At 47.6% G+C, this 24,470-nt stretch overlaps 1 protein-coding gene across 4 annotated transcripts in view; it reads left to right on the top strand.

The window, feature by feature from the left end:
- Positions 1 to 24,470, top strand: part of C2CD3 (C2 domain containing 3 centriole elongation regulator) — a 71,366-nt gene that overhangs the window by 27,504 nt on the left and 19,392 nt on the right. The window contains exons 14-25 of one of the 4 annotated variants that reach the window (XM_040426520.1): positions 3,552 to 3,974; positions 4,229 to 4,380; positions 4,899 to 5,139; positions 17,382 to 17,556; positions 17,681 to 17,864; positions 18,455 to 18,627; positions 18,710 to 18,833; positions 18,918 to 19,186; positions 21,535 to 21,621; positions 21,880 to 22,482; positions 23,694 to 24,020; positions 24,090 to 24,228. In XM_040426520.1, the coding sequence (XP_040282454.1) occupies positions 3,552 to 3,974; positions 4,229 to 4,380; positions 4,899 to 5,139; positions 17,382 to 17,556; positions 17,681 to 17,864; positions 18,455 to 18,627; positions 18,710 to 18,833; positions 18,918 to 19,186; positions 21,535 to 21,621; positions 21,880 to 22,482; positions 23,694 to 24,020; positions 24,090 to 24,228 (2,897 nt within the window). Of the gene's footprint in view, positions 1 to 3,551; positions 3,975 to 4,228; positions 4,381 to 4,898; positions 5,149 to 17,381; positions 17,557 to 17,680; positions 17,865 to 18,454; positions 18,628 to 18,709; positions 18,834 to 18,917; positions 19,187 to 21,522; positions 21,622 to 21,879; positions 22,483 to 23,693; positions 24,021 to 24,089; positions 24,229 to 24,470 lie in introns of all 4 variants that reach the window. The other 3 variants (XM_040426518.1, XM_040426519.1, XM_040426517.1) reach the window with 3 other exon arrangements.

The raw sequence follows: 24,470 nt of genomic DNA, 5'->3' as shown, positions 1-24,470 counted from the left end.
GTCTGGCCCTGATGTCTCGTAGGATCACATAGGGCGCAAACGCTGTACAAGGATGGAGACCAGGAGGTGCGGCAACCCCGCAGGGAGCAGAGCCTCTGCCTGCAGCAGCACCTCCCTCATTTGTCTGACATTTGCAGGTGTCACATGTCGGCTGGATTAATGCTGATAATCTGGTGACAGATGCCCTTTAAAGGGAACCTGTCATCAACGTTATGCTGCTCATACTAACGGCAGCGCAAAGTAGAGACAGGTGAGTTGATTTTAGAGATCTGTCATTTATAAGTTAAAAGTAAGTGGTTGCCGAGAACCAACATCACAATCATTGCAGACTAGGTCTGGAAAAGAGTCACGGCCTCCTGAGAAGAGTCCTGCTCTCCTGCCGACCTGCTGATGACTGACAGTCTTCTACCTACAGTAGGTGTTTGTGATATTGTGCTTTTAGCACGACAGCGTCGCGCTGATACTCGGCGACGTGGTGCCGAGATCTCGCACTCACTGGGATAGCGGCAGCACATCCCAGCAAGCGCGTCATAGAAGCGACGGGAGATCCGACTTGGATTCCCGCCAATTCTACACGTGTGCGGCATTTGTTATGAATCCTGAGGGGGAAGTCCCCGCCGGATTTTAAATAAAAATCCGACCTGGGTCCCGCCCTCAGGAGCATACCGGGCCCTTAGGTCTGTTATGGGTTGTAAGGAGAGCCCCCCCTACGCCGAAAAAAACGGCGTAGGGGGTCCCCCTACAATCCATACCAGACCCGTATCCAAAGCACGCTACCCGGCCAGCCAGGAAGGGAGTGGGGACGAGCGAGCGCCCACCCCCCTCCTGAGCCGTACCAGGCTGCATGCCCTCAACATGGGGGGTTGGGTGCTCTGGGGCAGGGGGCGCACTGCGGCCCCCCCACCTCAGAGCACCCTGTCCCCATGTTGATGAGGACAGGGCCCCTTCCCGACAACCCTGGCCGTTGGTTGTCGGGGTATGCGGGCAGGAGGCTTATCGGAATCTGGGAGCCCCCTTTAATAAGGGGGCCCCCAGATACCGGCCCCCCACCCTAAGTGAATGAGTATGGGGTACATCGTACCCCTACCCATTCACCTGCAAGAAAAGTGGTAAAAACACAAATAAACCACACAGTGTATTAAAATATTTTATTTTTCTGCTCCGGAGGCCGCCCCCTGTCTTCTTTATTAGCTCTTTTACCAGGGGGGGCTCTTCTTCTTCCGATATCCCGACGGGTCTTCTCCGCTATCCGGGGGGGGGTCTTCTCAACTCTCCGGGGTTCTCCTTCTGTCTTCTCCTTCTGTCTTGTTGTCTCCTTCTGTCTTCTGTCTCCGGGGGGGGGCTCTTCTTCTTCCGATATCCCGACGGGTCTTCTCCGCTATCCGGGGGGGTCTTCTCAACTCTCCGGGGTTCTCCTTCTGTCTTCTCCTTCTGTCTTGTTGTCTCCTTCTGTCTTCTGTCTCCGGGGGGGGGGCTCTTCTTCTTCCGATATCCCGACGGGTCTTCTCCGCTATCCGGGGGGGTCTTCTCAACTCTCCGGGGTTCTCCTTCTGTCTTCTCCTTCTGTCTTCTCCTTCTGTCTTGTTGTCTCGGCGCACCCCGATTCTTCGTCTTCTCTTCTTGTTTTCGCCTCTCTCTGTTGTTGACTCGGCGCACCCCGGTTCTTCGTCTCGCGAGACGAAGAATCGGGGTGCGCCGAGTCTCGCGAGACGAAGAATCGGGGTGCGCCGAGTCTCGCGAGACGAAGAACCGGGGTGCGCCGAGTCAACAACAGAGAGAGGCGAAAACAAGAAGAGAAGACGAAGAATCGGGGTGCGCCGAGACAACAAGACAGAAGGAGAAGACAGAAGGAGAACCCCGGAGAGTTGAGAAGACCCCCCCGGATAGCGGAGAAGACCCGTCGGGATATCGGAAGAAGAAGAGCCCCCCCCCGGAGACAGAAGACAGAAGGAGACAACAAGACAGAAGGAGAAGACAGAAGGAGAACCCCGGAGAGTTGAGAAGACCCCCCCGGATAGCGGAGAAGACCCGTCGGGATATCGGAAGAAGAAGAGCCCCCCCCCGGAGACAGAAGACAGAAGGAGACAACAAGACAGAAGGAGAAGACAGAAGGAGAACCCCGGAGAGTTGAGAAGACCCCCCCGGATAGCGGAGAAGACCCGTCGGGATATCGGAAGAAGAAGAGCCCCCCCCCGGAGACAGAAGACAGAAGGAGACAACAAGACAGAAGGAGAAGACAGAAGGAGAACCCCGGAGAGTTGAGAAGACCCCCCCCCGGATAGCGGAGAAGACCCGTCGGGATATCGGAAGAAGAAGAGCCCCCCCTGGTAAAAGAGCTAATAAAGAAGACAGGGGGCGGCCTCCGGAGCAGAAAAATAAAATATTTTAATACACTGTGTGGTTTATTTGTGTTTTTACCACTTTTCTTGCAGGTGAATGGGTAGGGGTACGATGTACCCCATACTCATTCACTTAGGGTGGGGGGCCGGTATCTGGGGGCCCCCTTATTAAAGGGGGCTCCCAGATTCCGATAAGCCTCCTGCCCGCATACCCCGACAACCAACGGCCAGGGTTGTCGGGAAGGGGCCCTGTCCTCATCAACATGGGCCGCAGTGCGCCCCCTGCCCCAGAGCACCCAACCCCCCATGTTGAGGGCATGCAGCCTGGTACGGCTCAGGAGGGGGGTGGGCGCTCGCTCGTCCCCACTCCCTTCCTGGCTGGCCGGGTAGCGTGCTTTGGATACGGGTCTGGTATGGATTGTAGGGGGACCCCCTACGCCGTTTTTTTCGGCGTAGGGGGGGCTCTCCTTACAACCCATAACAGACCTAAGGGCCCGGTATGCTCCTGAGGGTGGGACCCAGGTCGGATTTTTATTTAAAATCCGGCGGGGACTTCCCCCTCAGGATTCATAACAAACGCCGCACACGTGTAGAATTGGCGGGAATCCAAGTCGGATCTCCCGTCGCTTCTATGACGCGCTTGCTCTCCATTGCGGCAAGCCAGCTCGGCGCTGGCTCCCGCGATGGGGCTCGTATGTGCTCAATCTCGCCGAGAAATACAGCGAGATTGACACAAAATCGGGTTCACCTACTGTACTTTTCTCCCTTTCTCACTAGTAGAGAACTGCCAATCATCAGCAGATGGGCGGGAGAGCAGGAGATTATGAATAACCAGGACTCTTCTCAAGTAGATTTTACTCTTTTCCAGGCCTGTGCTGTAATGATTATGATGCTGGTTCTAAGCAAACACTTACTTTTAGCTGATGAGTGACACACCGCTGAGATCAGCATTGCTGTCACTAATGTATGCTGCTCTCGGTGAGATCAGCGTAAAGTTGATGACAGGTTCCCTTTAATGGAAAAAAGAAACTGACCTCTGGGAATCTGTTCTAACACACAGGCTCCTGCTTTTAGTCCCCAGAGTACCATCCATGGTGAAGTTGACCACTGCAGCCATTCACTGGCCCAGCAGTGACAGTTTTTTATTCTGCCCCATAAACTGTTCCGTCTGCTGGGCAGGTTGTTACCGCCTCTCTCCAATTTCTCCGACAGGTGTCTGTAGCCGTTGCTGGAGACAGCAGAGAATTCTCTAACATCCCAGAGAAGGCATCTCTGAGAGTGCAGGACGCGTCCGCCTCATTCTGTAGACCCAACGTGAGCGTCATGGCACCTGAAGATCAGTCCTACACAGAGGGATCTCCAGAGGAGCCTGTAGAGCCCATGCCCTCAGTCCTGCCTGCTAAGCAGCATGTCCACCACCAGACAGAGCGGCCAAAAGCACCAGAGTCTGAAGAGGAGAATGGCCTCTTACTGCATGCTATCCTCATGGTGCCTGAAGGCAAGGGCTTAGTGTGCGACCCGGAGTATTCCTCCATATGTAATCCATATCTGAACTGCAAGCTTTTCTCTAGCCAGGAAGCCACTCGCTCCGCGGTCGCGTGGGGCAGCAACCAGCCACTGTTCAGCTTCTCTCAGGTAACTGCTGCTCACTAGAAGTCAGAAAATAAGTCGTGCATGTGATATAAAGCGTTTTTAATCAGTTCCCCCCAAAATCCATCTAGTTACGGAAAAGCCGGGAGGGGGGGGGGGGGGGGGACATCTGATTTGACACTTTACCGTTTTGACATATCTGGAAGAGTCCGTCTGCTGTGCTTGTGTGGAGGGAGAGAACGAGCAGGAAGATGAGCTGTGGAGGGCTGTGTTATAGTGCTTATTACTTGTTCTGCCAGGTCGCTCCAGTCTCTCTGACAAGTCGGCTCCTAGAGAGAATGGAGAACAATGTGATGATCCTTGAAGTCTGGAATAAAGTTCCCGACCCGACTACAGATCAGCTGCTGGGCCTAGTAAAGCTCCCCTTGCATCAGTTCTACATGTCCTTCAGGTAACAGCTCAGAAGAAGCATGTCATGCTGCCGGATATTGTATGCTCTTAGGGCCCCCATTGCTGATGTGCACATGCCCGACCTGCCGCTCCATTAATTTTGGGGGCACCGGAGGAGGGTACAAAGTTCCCTGTTCACGTGATCAGTGGTAGGACCCACACCAATTAATAGTTGTAACCTCTCACAACCGAAATACCCCTTGAACCTGCAGTTCTTCAGCTTGGAAAAACTGCAGCCCCAGCATGCCCTGACAGCCTTCATTTATTTCTGATGAGGCATCCTCCCGTTTAATTCCTTGACGGTGTCCTGTCGCTATGCAGTAAATGCTCAGCACCGGAGAAGCCATGGGCTCTAGAGTTTCTTAGCTGTAACAGCCCTTCTAACTGTATAGATGCCACGGCCAATAGTGACTTCAGCATGTTAACAGGTTAGACAGAGGGAGATTGAACAGGTAATGGGGAATGGCTTAGAATTTTTTTTTGACTCTTCTTTTTTTTTTCTTTTTTTTTTTTTCACAGTGACCCAAAAATTTGCCGTCTTCTGCTCCAAGCACAGTATCCAGTGGTTGCGGTGGACAGCTTTGTACCAATCGTTGACATGTTCAGCGGCTGTGAGCGTGGACGACTCAAGGTCCTACTTGCCATGGGATCAGGAGACCAAGTGGTGGCATTGCAGAGATTAAAAAATGAGGAGGGAACATCTGCAGCGCAAATCCCGAGACCGGCACATTTCCTGGACCCACCACAGTCATCGGTAGAGGTGAAGCAAGTAAGATCTCTCACTATGGTGGCTATGTTATTTAACATTTCTCGCTCGTATCATTGGGGGGGGACACAGGAGACCATGGGTATAGCTGCTGCTGCCACTAGGAGGCGACACTAGGCAAAAAAAAAGTGCTAGCTCCTCCTCTCAGCTATACCCCTCCTGCATACACTGAGCTAATCAGTTTTAGCCTAGTGTCTGTAGGAGGCAGGGCATCTTATTTTTTATTTTTATTTTTTACCTTTTTTCCCGTCTGTGTCTGTTCCCCTCACCGCCCGACCTCCCCCAAGAAGGCAAAAGTGGACCAGGGCAGCTTAGCTCCCCTGCATCCCGCCAGCCATGGGGTCACCAGCATTTCTGCAGTCCCCTCTACTCCAGCCTCACTACCACCTCGTGCTAGTGGCTGAAGAGGTGAACCTGCTACTACCGTGGGAAGGAAGGGGGGGGGGGGGGGCGACGGGCGGGTGAACAGAAGAGGATGAAGATGGGGTGAGTATTGTGAACACAGGGTGAGTATAACCCCCTCCATCCACCTACTCCCCTAATCTCACCGCCACCTCCCCTCTCCATTCCTCGTTCTCTCCTTGTGATCCCACCCACCCATCCATCCACCTATCTTCCTCTGGGGCCTACCGGTACCATTTCCCAGTGGTCACATTCCCTCCTGGGGCGACTGCTCTATCCAGCTACTGTGCGTCGAGTACCCCCATCCCAGGTCTCCTCGGTCTGGGGTTGGGAATCCCACAGCCATTCTTCTCAGCCTTCTGTTCCGGCCGGAAGTCGTTCTGGTCGGCCCGCAGCTACACGAGTCCCTGGCTTTGCGGTCTTCTAGGCCGCAACTTCCATCCTGGAGTTTGGTGGGCGGGGACTGTCCCCCGGGCGCGAAATCCAGACATCCCCCTTCTCCAGGAGCCTGCTGAGGTCCGCCCCAGCCTCTGTCCAAAAAAAAAATTATAAAAAACCCTTCTTGCCTGCCACCTTACTGAGGCTGGCTGACTGGCACTATCAAGTGCTGAGTGTGGTGTCTGTTGCAGAATTAACCCCCTCTGAGGTGGTTCATGTGCGCTCCCCCTCATGCGGTTACTGCCGCACTTCCCTGCAACAAGTCCACTGGATGTTTTTTATGAAACCCCCCTCCAGATACTTTATTTCCTATCATATTCTTCCTCTTCCACGGAGGTGTATGCCAAGAGACGGTACCTACTATTACCCGGTCCTCCCCCCACAAGTGGAATACGGGTGAAACCACTGGATAAGGCAGCTACTACCGCATTATCCCCTTTGTTTTTCGTTATTGGTTTAGAGTGTCTCTGTCCTCCCAGGGTGTATCCCCACAACACCGCTTTAAGTCCCGGTGAGACTCCAAACGACATGATTGGTCATGATACTCGACACTTTCTTAGATGGTGTATCTTCCCTAGAAGAGAATTCGGTGGTTACTACCAAGCGAATTGAATATTACACTGCCTCTGAATACTGTTTCCACTTCTAGCTCTCCTCCTTTTCAGGTGGCGTATTTAGGCTAGCGCTCCATTCCATGGCTACTACTGTATGTCCTCTTCCACAGGTGGAGTATTTACGCTAGCACTATGTTGGGTATATAAAGCAAATGCTTTATATTAAAAAAAAAATGTACGGATCAAAAGAGAAATTATGCAAATATATATATTAATTGATTATGCACATAAACTCAACCAAGAAAATGACACATCCGAGCCCTTGCTCTGCAGAAAACAATGATCAATCTCAGATTGTATAAGTAGTATTGCAATGAAACTTATAAATCATCGACTTGATATCAAACTAGGGAATATAAAGATTCCTAACAGAGAAGCTCTCTTGTTATCAATATCAGATCTTGTATTTAGTGATATTCATTTTCACTGAAGCCGCTGATACTGATGTGGTACTAACACTATACGTCCGCAATAAGCGGGGTTTGGCTAAGTATCAAGCCAATTAATTTATGCGAATACTACTTAAAACAAAATATACATTACCCAAGGGTCAGGTAATGTGCAGAGTCTCGGGGAAGTCTGCTCTCAAAAGTTTTTCCGATAATCAAGATCTTTTCCAGGGATCTCCCTTTCTTTCTTTGTTTTTTGTTTTTTTTCTCCTTCCCTTTTTTTCCCCCTTGTATGTGGTTTCTTAACCAAAAACTTATCAGATGAACACACTCTCCTAGTTTGGAACTTTCCAATCCTTGTCGGATAGGCGTGTACATTGATAAGGGGTGTGACGTCATAACACTACCCAGAATGCACTTTTGCTACTGGTGTAGTGTTACCTAATCATACCTAGATGGCACTGTTGTAAAAGTCACACGCATCATGCCCTAAAGAGTTAACTATGTAAGTCTGACTTCATCCTTACCACATGCACCTAGTATTTGGAAGGTTAAATCAAAGCTAACTGATTAATTTTAACACTTCTTATCAATTAGAGACAGACTCTTAGACGCCTTTTGAATGTTTCCCACATTGTTGACTTATAAAACCGATAATAATATGAATAAACTTTTTCACAGAGATATCCGTGCCTCCTCTGCTACACCAACGGTCAATTGATTGTTAGTAAAATACCACATCTTTACAGATACTCATTAACAAAGCCCATGCTTAAGCTGCTTTGAATATATTCTAGATATATATACGTCCCTAAAACATATACGATAACAGGTATATAAATGTCTTTAAAAAGACGTAACAATATAACACAATACATGTGTCTTATTGATTTTCTTATACAAAACTAAGGTTGATTATAAGTGTCCATAGATATCACAGACTTTCTGCTCATTAGCAAACCCCAAACTGTAGATGTAATTAGCACCAGCTGCATCCATGGAGTCCTTATCTCAGAGCTAAGAGACAAACTTTGATACATGAATATATACTTTGAGGAACATCTAGACAATTCTCACACTGTGTAATTTAATTTATGTTCAGATTAGAAATATAGTGAAGCCTTTACTTCTGCAGGTGTTGTGTATTCTAACTGTCTAAATATATAATTAATTGTTACATTAACATCAGTTCTTTTGAACAACACAATAATCTTCCCATGGACCTACTTCGGCCTATATTAAAAGTATTTGCGTTTAGTACTTCATACCATGGCTCCTTCTGTATGGTCTCCTCATCAGGTGGAGTATGGTGCTATCACCGTATAATATGGCTTCTACCTTATGACCTCCTCCTCAGTTGGAGTATTGCACCAGCACTAGTTCCTGTGGCTACTCTTGTCTGGCCCTATTCTCAGGTGGAGAATTTGCCTTAGCCCTAAGTGCCTTGTCTACCACTGTGTGGTTCCCTTCTCAGGCTCGGGGCTTACGTTCCCCCTGCAACCCATGGTGGTACCCGCGTTGCTTTCATCCCCTCTCCTTGCATTTGCACTGGATATGGTTCTGTGGTTTCTACCACATTGCCTCCGTTCCATGTTTCGGCATTGGCTCTGTATGCTGTAGCTTCTACCGCTTCTCTCCTTCTATAGGTGGAACCCTCACACTGGTCTTGGGTGTGGTGGTCGTGTCTACATTCCCTCTCAGGTTGATCTCCGGCACGACCAATGGATGCCGTTGCACCAATAGGTGGGGTCTTTATGCTGGCGCTTGCAGTTTTAGCTGATTCCCTGAAGACATGATCATCTGCAGTACTTCCATTCTCTGACCAGGTATTTGCATTAGTATGCATGCTATAGCTGATGAGCCATTCACTTCAGGTGCACACTTTTGCAGGGTTCTCCCTGGTTGGCATAACCCCCTAGTTTCTATGACATTGGTCTACCACAAGGTTCTCATTTCAAGTGGGACACTGGCGCTAACTGTTGATGCTGTGACACCATCAACACTGCCTCTTTCAAGAGATGAGTAATAGATTTGACATGTCCTTATGTAGGGGACACACCTATTCAGGGCACATATTGTGCATCAACTGCTTTCCCCCCCCCCCCCCCCCCCCCCCCCCCTCACTGGATGGAGCTGTTGTGCTGTCGCATGTTTCGTTGCTGGAACGCAACACCCTTTCTACGTTATGCCCCTCCGCAAGACGACTGATTGTGTCGTCGTCCCCCCAGATGCTGTTTCTGTCTACCTGGCCAGTATCCATACTCCTGAGGTTGGATTCTTACTGTTCTGGAAAGCCTACACTATATTTTTCTTATTGGTCCAGATTTTCTCTGATGTTTTTCTGACGTCGGACGTAGTTATCACATTCTCTCCTGGAGAAGTATTTCTCCTATCTCGGACCAATCTGTGCATTCCGCTGATGACGCATTGTCTTCTTCAGGCACAGTCGCTACACAATGACAGTAGATGGACTCTGACGAATCTACACACCTCCGATATTTTTGGCGTCAACTTTGCTTCTACCTTTCACTACGGTATTTTTGTTTTTAAGCCTGCAGTTGGGTCTGATCCAGGCAGTTTGTGAAGTATCAAGCAGCTTCTTTTGTTAGAAGTCTCACGACAAGCCTCTGCGGCGAGGTGGACATATAGACACCTCAAAAAGAGTTTGATCGAGAACTTAATTATTTTGTGCAATCAGTAAGAACAGGGTACAAGCGTCTATGCAAAAATATAAATGATTTATTATACAATAATTTAGATACAATCAATAACAATGAGTATAAGACCAATGATAGAAAGAAAACTGTAATACCCAAAATCTGCCACTAGATGGTGCCAACAGGACATTAATAACACCAAGACCAGCGTCCTCACAATCTATTATCCAACCAGCACAAGAATGCAATGCAAATATTCTACTTACAATTTATAAAATATTGCACCAATCAAATAATTATGCACAGAAATTCAGTATAGAAAGTGACAGATACGAGCCCTTGCTCTGCCAAAACTTATGACCAATCTCGGATGTATTGGTAGCATTGCAATAAAACGTATAAATTATCGGCTTGATATCAGACTAGAGAATATAAAGAATCCCACCAGAGTTTTTCTCCGAATTCAATATTGGACCCTTTTTCAGTTATATGCATCGTAACTGAATAGCGCCAACACTGATGTAGCACTAACACTATATCCACACAAAAAGGGGATTTGGCTAAATATCAAGCAGAATAATTTTGTCAATACTACACATGACAAAAGCATACATTACCCAAGGGTCAAGTGATGTACAGATTCTCGGGGAAGTCAGCTCTCCGAATGTTCTGATAATTAGGATCTTCTCCAGGGATCTCCTGTTCTTTCTTTGTTTTTCCTTTTCTCTTTCACCACCCCTATGTGGTTTCTTAACCAAAAGCTTATCAGTTGAACACACCTTCCTAGTTTGGAACTTTCCAATCCTTGTCGGATAGGCATGTACATTGATAAGGAATGTGATGTCATAACACTACCCAGAATGCACTTTTGCTACTGGTCTAGTGTTACCTACTCATACCTAGGTGGCACTGTTGTATAAGTCATAAGAATCATGCCCTAAAGAGTTAACTATGCAAGTTTGACTTCATCTTCACTACACACACCTGAGATCTTAAGCTTAAATCAAAGCTAACGGATTAATTTTGACACTTCTTACCAATTAGGGACAGACCTTTAGATGCCATTTGATTGTTTTTCACATTGTTAAATTAAGGGACCGATAATATGAATGAGCCCTGTCACAGAGATATCCGTGCCTCCTCTGCTACACCAATGGTTAATTGATTGTTAGTAAAATATCACAGATGCTCATTAGCAAAGTCTATACCTCAACTGTTTTGATCATATTTTAGGAATATATGCGTTCATAAAATATATACGATAGCAGATATATAAATGTCCTTAAAAAGACATAACAATATAACACAATACATATGTCTTATTGATTTTCTTATGCAAAACTAAGGTTGATTATAAGTGTATATAGATATCACAGACTTTCTGCTTCATTAGCAGATACCAAACTGTAGATGTAATTAGCACCAGCTGCATCCAGAGAATCCTTATCTCAGCTATAAATTGATATGGAGACAAGAAGGCCTCTTTTCAGACAGGTACATTCATGAGAAGAAACCTTATAAACCGTGCCCTTCCCACGAACTCTCTCTAGGCCATCTTTAAAATACATACAAAATGGTAAATATAACAATATGGCCTCTTATATATATAATCAAATCCATTATAACTAGGATATTTAGAGAGAGGTTTTATACACTTATGGAAAAGCAAAACAGGACAGTCTTTTCCTCTTCGACTACTCCCCATTTGTAGGCAAATACCTATCCCAAATTAGCTGTATGTCACCTGGCTCTGTCCTTGTTTAATGTCAGTTGCTCATTAGTGAGGGCTTCCGTGGGGGATGAATATGTATTCCTGGTTAGCACTGCTCTAATATTCAGTGTGACTCAGGTGGTCCACACTGCCTACACTTCAGACACTAGGTACAGCAGTATCATTACGGCCTTTGCCGTCGGTGGTGTCGCCCCGGTCACCCCCTCCCCATATTCTTGGGATTAATCATGTGGTCAATTAGTTGCTATATTTCTGTGGGTTGGTAGTGCCTTGGGCGACCCCGCGGGCTGCCTTTTGCCGCCCGCGGTGCCACCTTCTGTCACTCCCACCCCATATCCTTGGTATTATGGATGTTGACATTCAATCATCCCTTAGGGCCTTCACCATGCGGTTTTCATAAAGCACAGCGATCCTGTTTTCACTTATGTATTAGGAAGATTCTTCCTATTTTTATGAATTGTTGTCTTATTATATTTATTCTTTATGCCTATATGATCTATTGTCCTTCCATCTTGTATACATGAATCTGTTTTGCAATTAGAGAGATCATATTATCATGTTTACTTTAGATCGACATAGAGTGTACTCCAATCATGGGTTATATTGTATATTATACTGGTTATTATGAGCACTCTCGATTATACGTTCTTTGGATTATGGATTTTATTGATTATATGCATATTATTGATGGCTCTTTATACACTATATCGTCCATACTGATCATTCTTGATCATCCTGGATATTATTGACTATATTGATATCACTGATGGCACTTATATTTACACATATGATGTTTTTTAATAACTTTTTCCTTGCACCATACATCTAGATTGTTTTTATGATCCATATATAGTACTTCGGTTCCATTTACCATGGGCCCCCAGTACATCACTTTCTTTTTACCTGATGTTTCACTATGTGGGCGGGTTACGGTGTTATGTCATAGACAGCCAAATCTATGGATCATGCCCACATTTATACGACACTTGTTTACCTTTTCACATTTATATTTTCACTTTCTATCTCACTGGTAGATTCTTTCTGCTGATGTGATGTGCCCTGGACTATATGGGACCCAATATGGATACAGAGAGTGTGCGTCCCGTAGTATTGGCCGCATTACCTATGCGATTAGGTCTATTTTCAGGTCTTTACCTAGAGCCGTGAGTTGCGGGTCACCTGCGTTCCACTGGGTCGCGGGGTGCGCATGCGCTGCGCGACGCCATCTCAACGCGCTCCGTGACGTCTGCAAGCGCCGCGCATGCGCGGTGCGCAGACGTGGACGCGCTGAGAGATGGCGCCGCATACCATGGTGTTCTCCGCGCCCGATTGTGTGGTCCGCAGGTGTGCCGCATCCAGGTAATTTTCTTCCATCATCCCACCCCCATTCTACCCTATATATACCCTGCTTACTTACTACTTAGTACCTCCTGACGAAGCTGCTGAGGTGAAACGCGCGTCGAGGTCTCGCGCTCAGGGTCTGACATCCACCTTGCTACCATGTCTTCAGGTACGTCCTGTCACTAGTACAGCTCCATACATCCTATAGGGCACCTCTGTATGTATCCATAGTGGGTCCTTTGTATTTAGGTGCATGCTATGTCTGATTTCCTAGCCATTGATTCCTATCATTTGGATTTACTACTATTGGTCGGTCTTGGCGCCTATGTATTTTGGTGTATGTGCGTTATGGCTCACGGTTCACCAGATCTGGTCTGTTGTACCTTGTGTACATAGCCCTATTGGGGGCGACCCTTATATGTCATACTATTCTGGTTATCCCTGAGCTTTACGCCTTGATTTTTTGGTCGTACCTACCTGTGCCCTACACTGCACAGATTTACTGGTAGTTTTCTTGGTGTTACTGGCCCTGTGCTTCTCCGTACACTGTATACCATCCTGTTGTTTTTCCATACTTTATATATTTTATAATAAATGACATTTTGATACATTATTTCCACTTGTTTGGTTTTTGTCTATACAGCAGTATCATCACTTGTATCCCTCACTCTAAATGTCATACGCTGATTCAGTCTGATATAACTAGCGAAAGTCCGGCTCAGACTCAACGCGTTTCTGATTCCAAAAAAACTCCTTTTTGTTACTATAGCTAAAGCCTGTTACGATACGCAGACAGACAAACCTAAATGAGCGCCCGTCGCCTCTTCACGTGGTTGCGCTTCCGGCACTATTGCGGCTGCCGAATCTCAGTGATTTTAAATGATGTAACTCCGCCCGTTGTTACAGACCTGGCCATACAGCCGCAGATACACCGGAGAAAGGAGCGCGTCAACTTGGCCACCCCCCCGGGGTAAGTATCCGGCTGTCACCCTCAATGGTCGGCCATAATGAGATATTAATCTCCTCCACCTACAGCAGGGACCTAAGTGGCGGATCTTAAGTGTCAAGTGGTAATTACATGGGAATCCTAAAAAATCTACATGTGTGAAGAATCTCAGCACTCGTTACTATGATGGCACCACCGCTTATAAGGTTGAGATGATGAAAAAGGGGTGACACATGAACGCGTCGTCCACCGCTCTCATTTATGTTTGTCTGTCTGCGTATCGTAATAGGCTTTAGCTATAGTAACAAAAGGGCTCCTGATGAGGATTCTTTTGAATCAGAAACCCGTTGAGCCTGAGGCTACTTTCACACTAGCGTTTTGACTTTCCGTTTCTGAGATCCGTTCAGGGCTCTCACCAGCGGCCCAAAAGGGATCAGTTTTGCCGTAATGCATTCTGAATGGAAAAGGATCCGCTCAGAACGCATCAGTTCAGTCTCCATTCCGCTCTGTAGGCGGACACCAAAACACTGCCTGGATCCGTCCTGACACACAATGTAAGTCAATGGGGATGGAACAGTTTTCTCTGACACAATAGAAAACGGATCCGTCCCCCATTGACTTTCAGTGGTGTTCATGACTGATCCGTCATGGCTGTAGAAAACATAATACAACCGGATCCGTTTGTGACGGGTGCATGTGGTTGTATTATTGTAACGGGAGCGTTTTTGCAGATCCATCACGGATCCGCAAAAAAAACGCTAACGTGAAAGTAGCCTGAGGCTGACTTTTTAGCTAGTTATATCAGACTGAATCAGCGTATGACATTTAGTTACAATGTGTCACTTAAAGGGGTTCTGCACTTTGTTTAAACTGATGATCTATCCTCTGGATAGATCATCAGCTTCTGATCAGCGGGGGTCCGACACCCGGGACCCCCGCCGATCAGCTGTTTAAGAAGGCAGCGGCGCTCCGGCCAGCGCCGCTGTCTTCTCACTGTTTTACCGCCGGCCCAGTGACGTCACGACTAGTATCACTGGCCGGGGGCGGGGCTAAGCTCCATTCAAGGGAACGCGCCCAGGCCAGTGATACTAGTCGTGACGTCACTGGGCCTGCGGTAAACAGTGAGAAGACAGCGCCGCTGCCTTCTCAAACAGCTGATCGGCGGGGGTCCCGGGTGTCGGACCCCCTCTGATCAGATGCTGATGATAGAGGATAGATCATCAGTTTAAACAAAGTGCAGAACCCCTTTAAGCTAGAGTGAGGGATACAAGTGATGATACTGCCGTACCTAGTGTCTGAAGTGTAGGCGGTGCGGACCACCTGAGTCACACTGAATATTAGAGCAGTGCTAACCAGGAATACATATTCATCCCCCACCGGGACCCTCACTATTGAGCCACTGACATTTAAACAAGGACAGAGCCAGGTGACATACCGCTAATTTCGGTATTTGCCTGTGATAACCGTTTGTGTGCGATCTGCATCTGCCCTTGTCCAGGTGTGTCACATATCCTGCTTACCGGGTGTACCCCTTGAAACTGGAGGTAGGGTGAATCCCATATACAGGGGTTGTATCATCAGGCATGCAGGCATAGGATTTTAAAATGAAAAGGGATTAGTGTAAATTTAATGAGTGTTTCCTACCCAGTTTTAAGCATTACATCATCAGAAAGTTTTTTGGGGGTTTTTAGCGTCCTTGAGTTCTGTGAGCTGTACAGGTGAAACTCGAAAAATTTGAATATGGTGCAAAGTTCATTTATTTCAGTAATGCAACTAAAAAGGTGAAACTAATATATGAGACTCATTACAGGCAAAGCGAGAGATTTCATACCTTTATTTTGTATAATTTGGAGGATTATGGCTCACAGCTTATGAAAGCCCAAAGTCACAATCTCAGGTCCCCTTTGCTCAGGGGGTATGGATTAATTATCTGACTAGAGGGTGACACTTTGAGCCTAGAATATTCAACCTTTTCACAATATTCAAATTTTTCGAGTTTCACCTGTACCTATTAGTGATGCAATTGAGAGTACTATATAGTATTATTTGCAGTGATTTATTTTACTCCCCATTTGTCTATGGTTTTTCCTCTGATTGGTTCCCGTTGTGGCTGTTTGTCCCTCTTGGCCATCCCTTATCTCAGTCTTGATGAGGGATCATATTCCATACTTTTTAGTCTCTTCTCCTGCTGGATTCTTTACAATGGAGCGGCTACTCTCTATTTTCTTTTACAAATTGGCCCCAGGGGTCTCCTCACGTACCTGGGAGATCACTACAGGACTAGTCCTCGGCCAAGTGCCCAGTAATTCCTTCCAGTTTTCCCAGTTTTTTCCTGGGTTGAAGTATCCCATCCTGATACCTACACATTTGGTAAGGTCGTGTTTGGGTTTTCCTGTTGCTCCTTCGCCAGGTTCATTTCTGTTGACACCCCTCGATTTTCCATGGGGCCTATTGCCATGCAAGACATCCTGGGTTTGCCCAGTCTAAGACGCCGTGCGTGCTTCGCTCTCTGGCCTTCCTGGTTCATGCTCTTCCTGTACTATTCAGGGTTCCTGTGCATCCTCGTTACCCCACATTTCTGTGCGGGGCCTTATCACCGGCCTTAGATTTGTTCTAGTCTATTATTCCCTCCCCATGGTGCTGCTTTAGAACCTCCCATGGTCTCCTGCGTCCCCCAATGATATAAGCGAGAAAATAGGATTTTTTGTGCTTACCTGTAAAATCCTTTTCTCGCTGAGTTCAATGGGGGACACGGCACCCACCCAGTAAGGTCATTGCTGGTTCTTTTTGGTGGGCCCCACCTGTTCTTGGTTGGGACCCATCTCCAGCTCTCTTTCATACAATTGGCTTCTCCTGGCTGCTCCTACTGCTCTTGTACAAACTGATGAGCTCAGTGTCTGCAGGAGGGGTATAGCTGAGAGGAGGAGCTACAAACTGATGAGCTCAGTGTCTGCAGGAGGGGTATAGCTGAGAGGAGGAGCTACAAACCGATGAGCTCAGTGTCTGCAGGAGGGGTATAGCTGAGAGGAGGAGCTACAAACTGATGAGCTCAGTGTCTGCAGGAGGGGTATAGCTGAGGGGAGGAGCTACAAACTGATGAGCTCAGTGTCTGAAGGAGGGGTATAGCTGAGAGGAGGAGCTACAAACGATGAGCTCAGTGTCTGCAGGAGGGGTATAGCTGAGAGGAGGAGCTACAAACTGATTAGCTCAGTGTCTGCAGGAGGGGTATAGCTGAGAGGAGGAGCTACAAACTGATGAGCTCAGTGTCTGCAGGAGGGGTATAGCTGAGAGGAGGAGCTACAAACTGATGAGCTCAGTGTCTGCAGGAGGGGTATAGCTGAGAGGAGGAGCTACAAACTGATGAGCTCAGTGTCTGCAGGAGGGGTATAGCTGAGAGGAGGAGCTACAAACTGATGAGCTCAGTGTCTGCAGGAGGGGTATAGCTGAGAGGAGGAGCTACAAACCGATGAGCTCTGTGTCTGCAGGAGGGGTATAGCTGAGAGGAGGAGCTACAAACCGATGAGCTCAGTGTCTGCAGGAGGGGTATAGCTGAGAGGAGGAGCTAACACTTTTTTTTGCCTAGTGTCGCCTCCTAGTGGCAGCAGCAGCTATACCCATGGTCTCCTGTGTTCCCCAATAAACTCAGCAAGAAAAGGTAAGCACAAAAAAATCCTATTTTTGGCATATATATTCATTGTGCGTCCTTCCTTCTTTCAGGTGTCCCGACCTTCAGACAGCAGCACTGATCATGTGTTTGAGATACATGTGGAGAATGTAAAGGGTCTCACTCCTCTGCAGTCCACTGTGTGGGGGGAAGCGGACTGCTACGTCCAGTATTTCTTCCCAGCACATTCTACAATATCCAGTCTAGGTTCAGAGCTACCAGAACAAGGTATGATGGGTCCAAGATGGTGGCTCATGCGCGTAGAGCGTAGTAGCATATAGGTTTTATGCAAACCAGTTCCATGTTCTACTGCCATTACCGTCATTTCAGTTTGCCTCTCTGTTTATTTCAGACCTGAGTCTAAAGCCTGTACGTACAGCCACCACCCTCTGTGTGCCAGATCCTGTCTTCAATGACCGGCAGAACCATTCCTTGGTTGCTCCGTCAGATACTCCGGTTCAGAGGCTGCTGCTCAATGCCTTCTCCATGCAGGGCCTCTCTGCCGGAGGAGGGATGACCTTTGAAATCTGGTGCCGGTAAGATACAGATAAAATGGTTTCTACTACTATCTCGACTGATCTCTGCTTACTGGGTGCCATATGGCTGGTTTTCTTGCTGCTGTTCTGACACAAATCCTTCAGAGGACTGCTCCTGGTTGTGTTTCCCCTTCCCTCAATGTTCCTCAAGGTGGGGGAGGAGGTTATATGCAGCAGTTCAGAGTGTGGAGAGGAAGAAAGCATCCAAGTCTTCAGGAAGGGCAGATCACACATTTATTTGCCTCAGAGTGTATATAGGAGGAAAGCATGGCAGAGTTTGCATAGGGGAGGGTGTGAATCACTTAGGCTTGTGTGTTAGTGTAGAGCGAAAGGAGAACTAACAGCAGAGTCTGCATCAATGTCTGTCAGCACAGGGGAGAGGACATGCCTCATGAGTTGTAGAAGGGGAAATCGGAGCAGGAATGAAGCGGTGCTGATACATGAGAGCTAGTGAAGGCAGCAGCATCCCGGACACACGTCCACATGAAGCAGTCTGGAAAGGAAGGCATCTAGTAAACCACTTACCTTTGTGAAACTCATTTTTGCCATGTCATAGGTATCCATTTAAAGAATGGTTTTAAATCTCTTAGGTATTATTACCCCAATGTGAGAGACCAGATCGTGGCCAGAGCTATTCTCCCACTGTCCCGTCTGTGTGCTATGGTGACGATGCACCACCGGGAAGAATTGGGAATCCAGGCGTTCTGCCTGCCACTCACCCCAATAAGTGAATCCTCAGCGGGCGCCCCACCACCATCTTCAGGTGAGCAGCACATAAGGTCGTTGCACTAGTAAGTATGTAATGCAAAGCCATCAAGTAACACATGACATCACCTTGTTCCCAGGTTTACTGAACGTAAATGTGACTTACAGACGCTCTGTCAGAAACCCAGTGGGGATGCTGGCTACTCGTATGGCCTCTGTATCTGTGCAGATCCACAGGGCATCCGGTCTGCAGGCTGCCGCCAGGTACTCCTCACACAATGACCCATACTGGAGCAGACATACACGGGGTCAGTCCTTACGGCTGATCTGCTTTGTTTTCTGTTGCAGAGTTGTGGCACAGCAGGACCCTTCATTTCAGTACAGCGCAGATGTCGGGGTGAACGCTTTCATCATTATCCGTCCATCTTTCTTGCCTGAGGCTGAAGTTCGCAACACCCGTACTATTGCTCGCAGTTTCTGCCCAGAGTTTGATTATCACTCAGAGTTTCCCTGTAATCTGGTGACACAGAGGAGCAGCGGAGAAGCCTGCAGCCTGGCAGAGATCCTCCACTCTTCTGAGATAGTATTCTCCATCCATCACCAGAGTGTGACACCTGGTAAGAGTCCCCGTATACTTCTCCAAAAAGCAGAAGAATCCTGCTCTGTTATGCTGCCCTTTTTGAGCAGCTATCCTTTCAGTGAGGAGTCCCATGTGTTCGATGTTCCATCTGCCCTCCAGTCACGGTTTAACAGATTTCTCCCTATTACTGTGCATAAGGACAAACCTGCCAATCATTGAGCTGGGATATCATGAATACATCAGACTCCTCGCTCACCGAAATCAGAATGTCTGTCATTTTATACTTCCCTCAGAGGGCGCAGCATAACGGAGGTGACAGGTTCCCTCCAAAAGCCATGTAAACCTTAGCAAACAATTATTTTATTATCTCAGTGCATATAAAAAAAAAATGAAGAGTTTTTGCAATAGGCCTTAACCCCTTAGTGACCACCCATACGCCTTTTTACGGCGGTCACTAAGGGGCCTTAGGCTGGACCGCCGTTTTTTTTTTTTTTGCGGGGGCCCAGTCTAAGTGCTGCACGGGTCCCGGCTCTCATATGAGTGCTGCGCTCCTGCTCTAACAGCCCGGACCAGCAGGAGTGTCGATCCAGGCTGTTTAATGCTTTACATGCTGCGGGCAACAGCGTCCGCCACATGTAAAGCCCTGACAGAGGGAGCAAACGCCCTCTGTCTCCCATCGGCACCCTGCAAATGTGATTGCAGGGTGCCGATGCGTGTAACGATTGGCTTGGGTCTGATGTAGGCCCCAAGCCTGCTTTGAGTAGTTTTCAGAAGGCTGCGCCTCCCTGCGCCTATAGGGATAGTGCATTGTATTATAAAATCAATCAAAATGTTGTCTGTTGGTAATATATATACAGTACAGACCAAAAGTTTGGACACACCTTCTCATTCAAAGAGTTTTCTTTATTTTCATGACTATGAAGGCATCAAAACTATGAATTAACACATGTGGAATTATATACATAACAAACAAGTGTGAAACAACTGAAAATATGTCATATTCTAGGTTTTTCAAAGTAGCCACCTTTTGCTTTGATTACTGCTTTGCACACTCTTGGCATTCTCTTGATGAGCTTCAAGAGGTAGTCCCCTGAAATGGTCTTCACTTCACAGGTGTGCCCTGTCAGGTTTAATAAGTGGGATTTCTTGCCTTATAAATGGGGTTGGGACCATCAGTGGCGTTGAGGAGAAGTCAGGTGGATACACAGCTGATAGTCCTACTGAATAGACTGTTAGAATTTGTATTATGGCAAGAAAAAAGCAGCTAAGTAAAGAAAAACGAGTGGCCATCATTACTTTAAGAAATGAAGGTCAGTCAGTCAGCCGAAAAATTGGGAAAACTTTGAAAGTAAGGGCTATTTGACCATGAAGGAGAGTGATGGGGTGCTGCGCCAGATGACCTGGCCTCCACAGTCACCGGACCTGAACCCAATCGAGATGGTTTGGGGTGAGCTGGACCGCAGAGTGAAGGCAAAAGGGCCAACAAGTGCTAAGCTTCTATGGGAACTCCTTCAGACTGTTGGAAGACCATTTCAGGGGACTACCTCTTGAAGCTCATCAAGAGAATGCCAAGAGTGTGCAAAGCAGTAATCAAAGCAAAAGGTGGCTACTTTGAAGAACCTAGAATATGACATATTTTCAGTTGTTTCACACTTGTTTGTTATGTATATAATTCCACATGTGTTAATTCATAGTTTTGATGCCTTCATAGTCATGAAAATAAAGAAAACTCTTTGAATGAGAAGGTGTGTCCAAACTTTTGGTCTGTACTGTATATATATATATATATATATATATATATATATATATAAACACATTTATTAAAAAAATAATAATCGTCTGTTACAATGGAGACTCCTTCACCAAAAAGCAGGAAATGTTTAATAAGGGGCCGTTCACACAGCGGATTTCACTGTGGACAGCCACAACAGCCTCGTCCTTTCTGCCTTCCATTCATTCCAGGAGGAGGCAGCACTGAGGATCGTGGGGTGACTGTTTAAAGCCACGGCGCACCAAAAACGGACATGTCCCTTGTCGGCGCAGCCACTGCTCAGCAGTCCTCAGCTCTGCCTCCCATTGAAATGAATAGGAGGCAGAAACAACACTTCCATCTGAAAAATTCCAGAGTGGGTGTACGCGGCAAAGTTTCACGGCAAAAGACAGCATGTGAATCTAGCCTTAAGATCTGCAACGCGGCTTGAGGGCATCGCCTGACAAGTTGACTCCAGCTTTGCTGCGTTGTCTTTTGGAGTCTGACATCCATGCCCCTCTAGTTGCTCAGGCTGCTGTTTCACCCCACAACCATTATCCGTGAGATCGGCTTTTTCACTCATCTCCATTTTCCAAAATGCCAAAGAAAATATTAATGAGCAGTTCTGTCTACAGCTAGTGGCAGCAGAGTTCATCCAGCGCGGGACCATCAGCTGGGAGTGGTGAGAATCCCGACCAGAGAGCTGCTTACCAAGAGATCGGGTAAATCATGGTCGACTTGTATCAGAATCCCTTACTCTAGATCAGGGGTGGCCAACCTGTGGCTCCCCAGCTGTTGTAAAACTACAACTCCCACCATACCCTGCTGTAGGCAATCCGGGCATGCTGGTAGTTGTAGTTTTGCAACAGCTGGAGAGCCGCAGGTTGGCCATCCCTGCTCTGGATCCACAACCCTATTGCGTGCCTGTATCTCCAATAGTTTGAGCAATGACCCCCTTACACTGATGTGTCATCTCCTAGGAATCTCAGGCTGGTACCCAGTAATGGTCCCCGAAGACTCCACGCTTTCCGGCACAGCCGGAGTTTTGGACAATGTTGTAGGAGGCCTGGAGCTTTCTGTTAGCTTTGCTCACCATTCAGACAGAGAACGTGTCCTGGAGGTTGCTCGAGGCCTAGGATGGACAGAGGGCGAGGACGGAGACGGCAATCACTCAGGTCATGATGAATTGGTCAACCTCTCGGTTACAGTTCCCAAGATCTGGCTTCCAGTGCACTGCCTACTGATGGCCGGCCACAAGCACCTGCACAAGAGCACTCACTGCTACCTGAGGTACAAGCTGTACGATAAAGAAGCTGTCCGCTCGCCATTAACAAGGCCGATCCTATCCAAAGATGGCCAGCAGGCGACTGTTGTGTACGAGCAGACGAGGACTGTGGAGCTGATGAAACATCAGCCGCTCGTGTGGTATCTAAGGGAAGAGAAGCTGGAAATTCAGATCTGGCGCTCCTATGGAAAGGACACCAGCGGGCCTAGACCTCAAGACACTGACCGTCTTCTTGGCTGTGCCTATGTGGACCTTGCTGTCCTGTCAGAAAACACCTCGCGCACCCTCTCCGTTAGCGGTAGGTGAATGTATTGGAATGTAAATGAAATCCGATGCGGCACTTTTGCAATGCAACGATCTTAAAGGAGTTCTCTGAGATTTGAAGCATTGAAGACCCATCTTTAGGATAAATCATCCATGTCAGATTGGGGTTGGTCCAACGCCGGACATTTCCACTGATTAGCTTTGTGGCACCGAGACGTCCATTGTGTAGTGGCCATATGTTCTGGTGCCGCACAGCTGATCGATGGGGGATGCTGGGAACCGACCCACACTGGCCTGATGACCTATCCTGAAGACATCGGAGGACCCCTTTAACCTCTGCTGAGAACAATGTAAAATAATAGAAGTAATACTTTACAGATCATCGCTCCCGGATCCCCCTCTGGTCTCTGTACTTCTTTATCCCTTTAATACAGTAGCCAGGACCAGATTTGGGATCATTTGACCGCCTCTATAATACGCTGTAATTGTACTGCACAGAATTATACCTGTTTATCACTGACGGGCAGGCCCTGCAAACTGTAAACGTATTTTGGGGGGTGCTGATTGTGGCAGGGGGTATCCCTCCGTATAATCACATTGATACCACGGTCAGCACTGACCACAGCATCTAAAAGAGTTAAACAGTCAAGATCGCAGCTAACTCCGATCCAGACCATTAGCGCAGGGTGTCAGCTGTATAATACAGCTGACACCCGCAGGTGAAGCTCCTCTGCCTGTGCCATCCCTGCAATATACTCTTACTGTGGCTCGCATTCAGTGAATAGCTCCCGCAACGTAAAAATGCACTACAGGGCAGGAATGAGTTATGTAGGCCGTCCAGCTCCTATCAGACCTTCATCTGTGCCCCTGACAGCTCCCGCCGCTTCCTTCCCATCCCTGGCGTATAAACTTCCAGACTGGGTCACATGTGCCGCTGTGACCAATCACCCAGCAGTGAAATGCTGCTAGAAGACTTACAGTGATTGGCTGCAGCAGTGAACATGGGGTCGTCCGTAAGTTCACACGCCTGGGACCAGACCCTCGGAGGCGCCGTCATAGAAGATGGACAACCCCAGTAAGGGCCTTCTGTGATGATGGAGGGGCCACAGATCACAGCTGATGACCAGTCAGTGCTTTTCCCAATACAGAAGGCCACGTGGATGTGACATTTTTGAAGCTGAAATATATATATATATATATATATATTTTTTTTTTGGTTGCTGATTCTTCCGTCTTTTCTTTCAGGCGTATATCCCCTCTTTAAGCACAAAGTGGCCAACCTGTGGGGGGCAGCACTGCGAGTTCACCTGTGCTTGAGCTCTGCATATCACCCGTCTATAGCCAGATGCCCAAATTCTCCAGAGGAGGAGAGCCTTAGTGAGGACTACGAGGCACAAGATGTCTCCGAGGATTATGCCGAAGGAAAACGCGAAGATCCCATTCAGTCTAGCAAGAAAGCGCAAATTGATAAATCCTCGCAGAGTCCCGGCAGCGAGGCCACATCCGCGGAGCTGGAAAACACATTTGCTGTGAATATAGTGGTAGAGCGGGCCATGCATCTCAGCCTAAAAGGTATCTGACCATGTGAATGCCATGAAAGTGCCAGAGAAGACTAATGTACTAATGAGCGTGTGATTCCAGGCAGCCCCCTGACGGAGAGGGCCGTGCCCGTGCCCAGCTGCTCGGTGTCTTTCCCTGTTGCTGGTACGGCAACCCCTGTAACCACCCCGATAGTTGACAGCACGGACTCCCCAACCTGGAACTTCCAACTCCAAACAAGGTAGGTCCCAAATGAAAAGTTCTGCAACTTTGTAATGTACTTTGTGTCTCAATTCTGTACTGTATTCAATCCTTCTGTTTGCTGTCAGTGAACAGGGACTCTTTATTACAGACAGAAAACTGTTTTCAGCCCCACTGAAGTGAATGTGTCGCCAGTTTTATGCCCCTGTCTGAGGGCTGCTGGGTCACTTGCTTGATTTGAGCCGTTTTAATAAAGTTTATATTGAACAGCTTCAGCGCAAG

This window comes from Bufo bufo, chromosome 3, assembly GCF_905171765.1.
Source record: "Bufo bufo chromosome 3, aBufBuf1.1, whole genome shotgun sequence".
NCBI lineage: Eukaryota > Metazoa > Chordata > Amphibia > Anura > Bufonidae > Bufo > Bufo bufo.
This window is presented reverse-complemented; position numbering and strand designations above follow the sequence as displayed.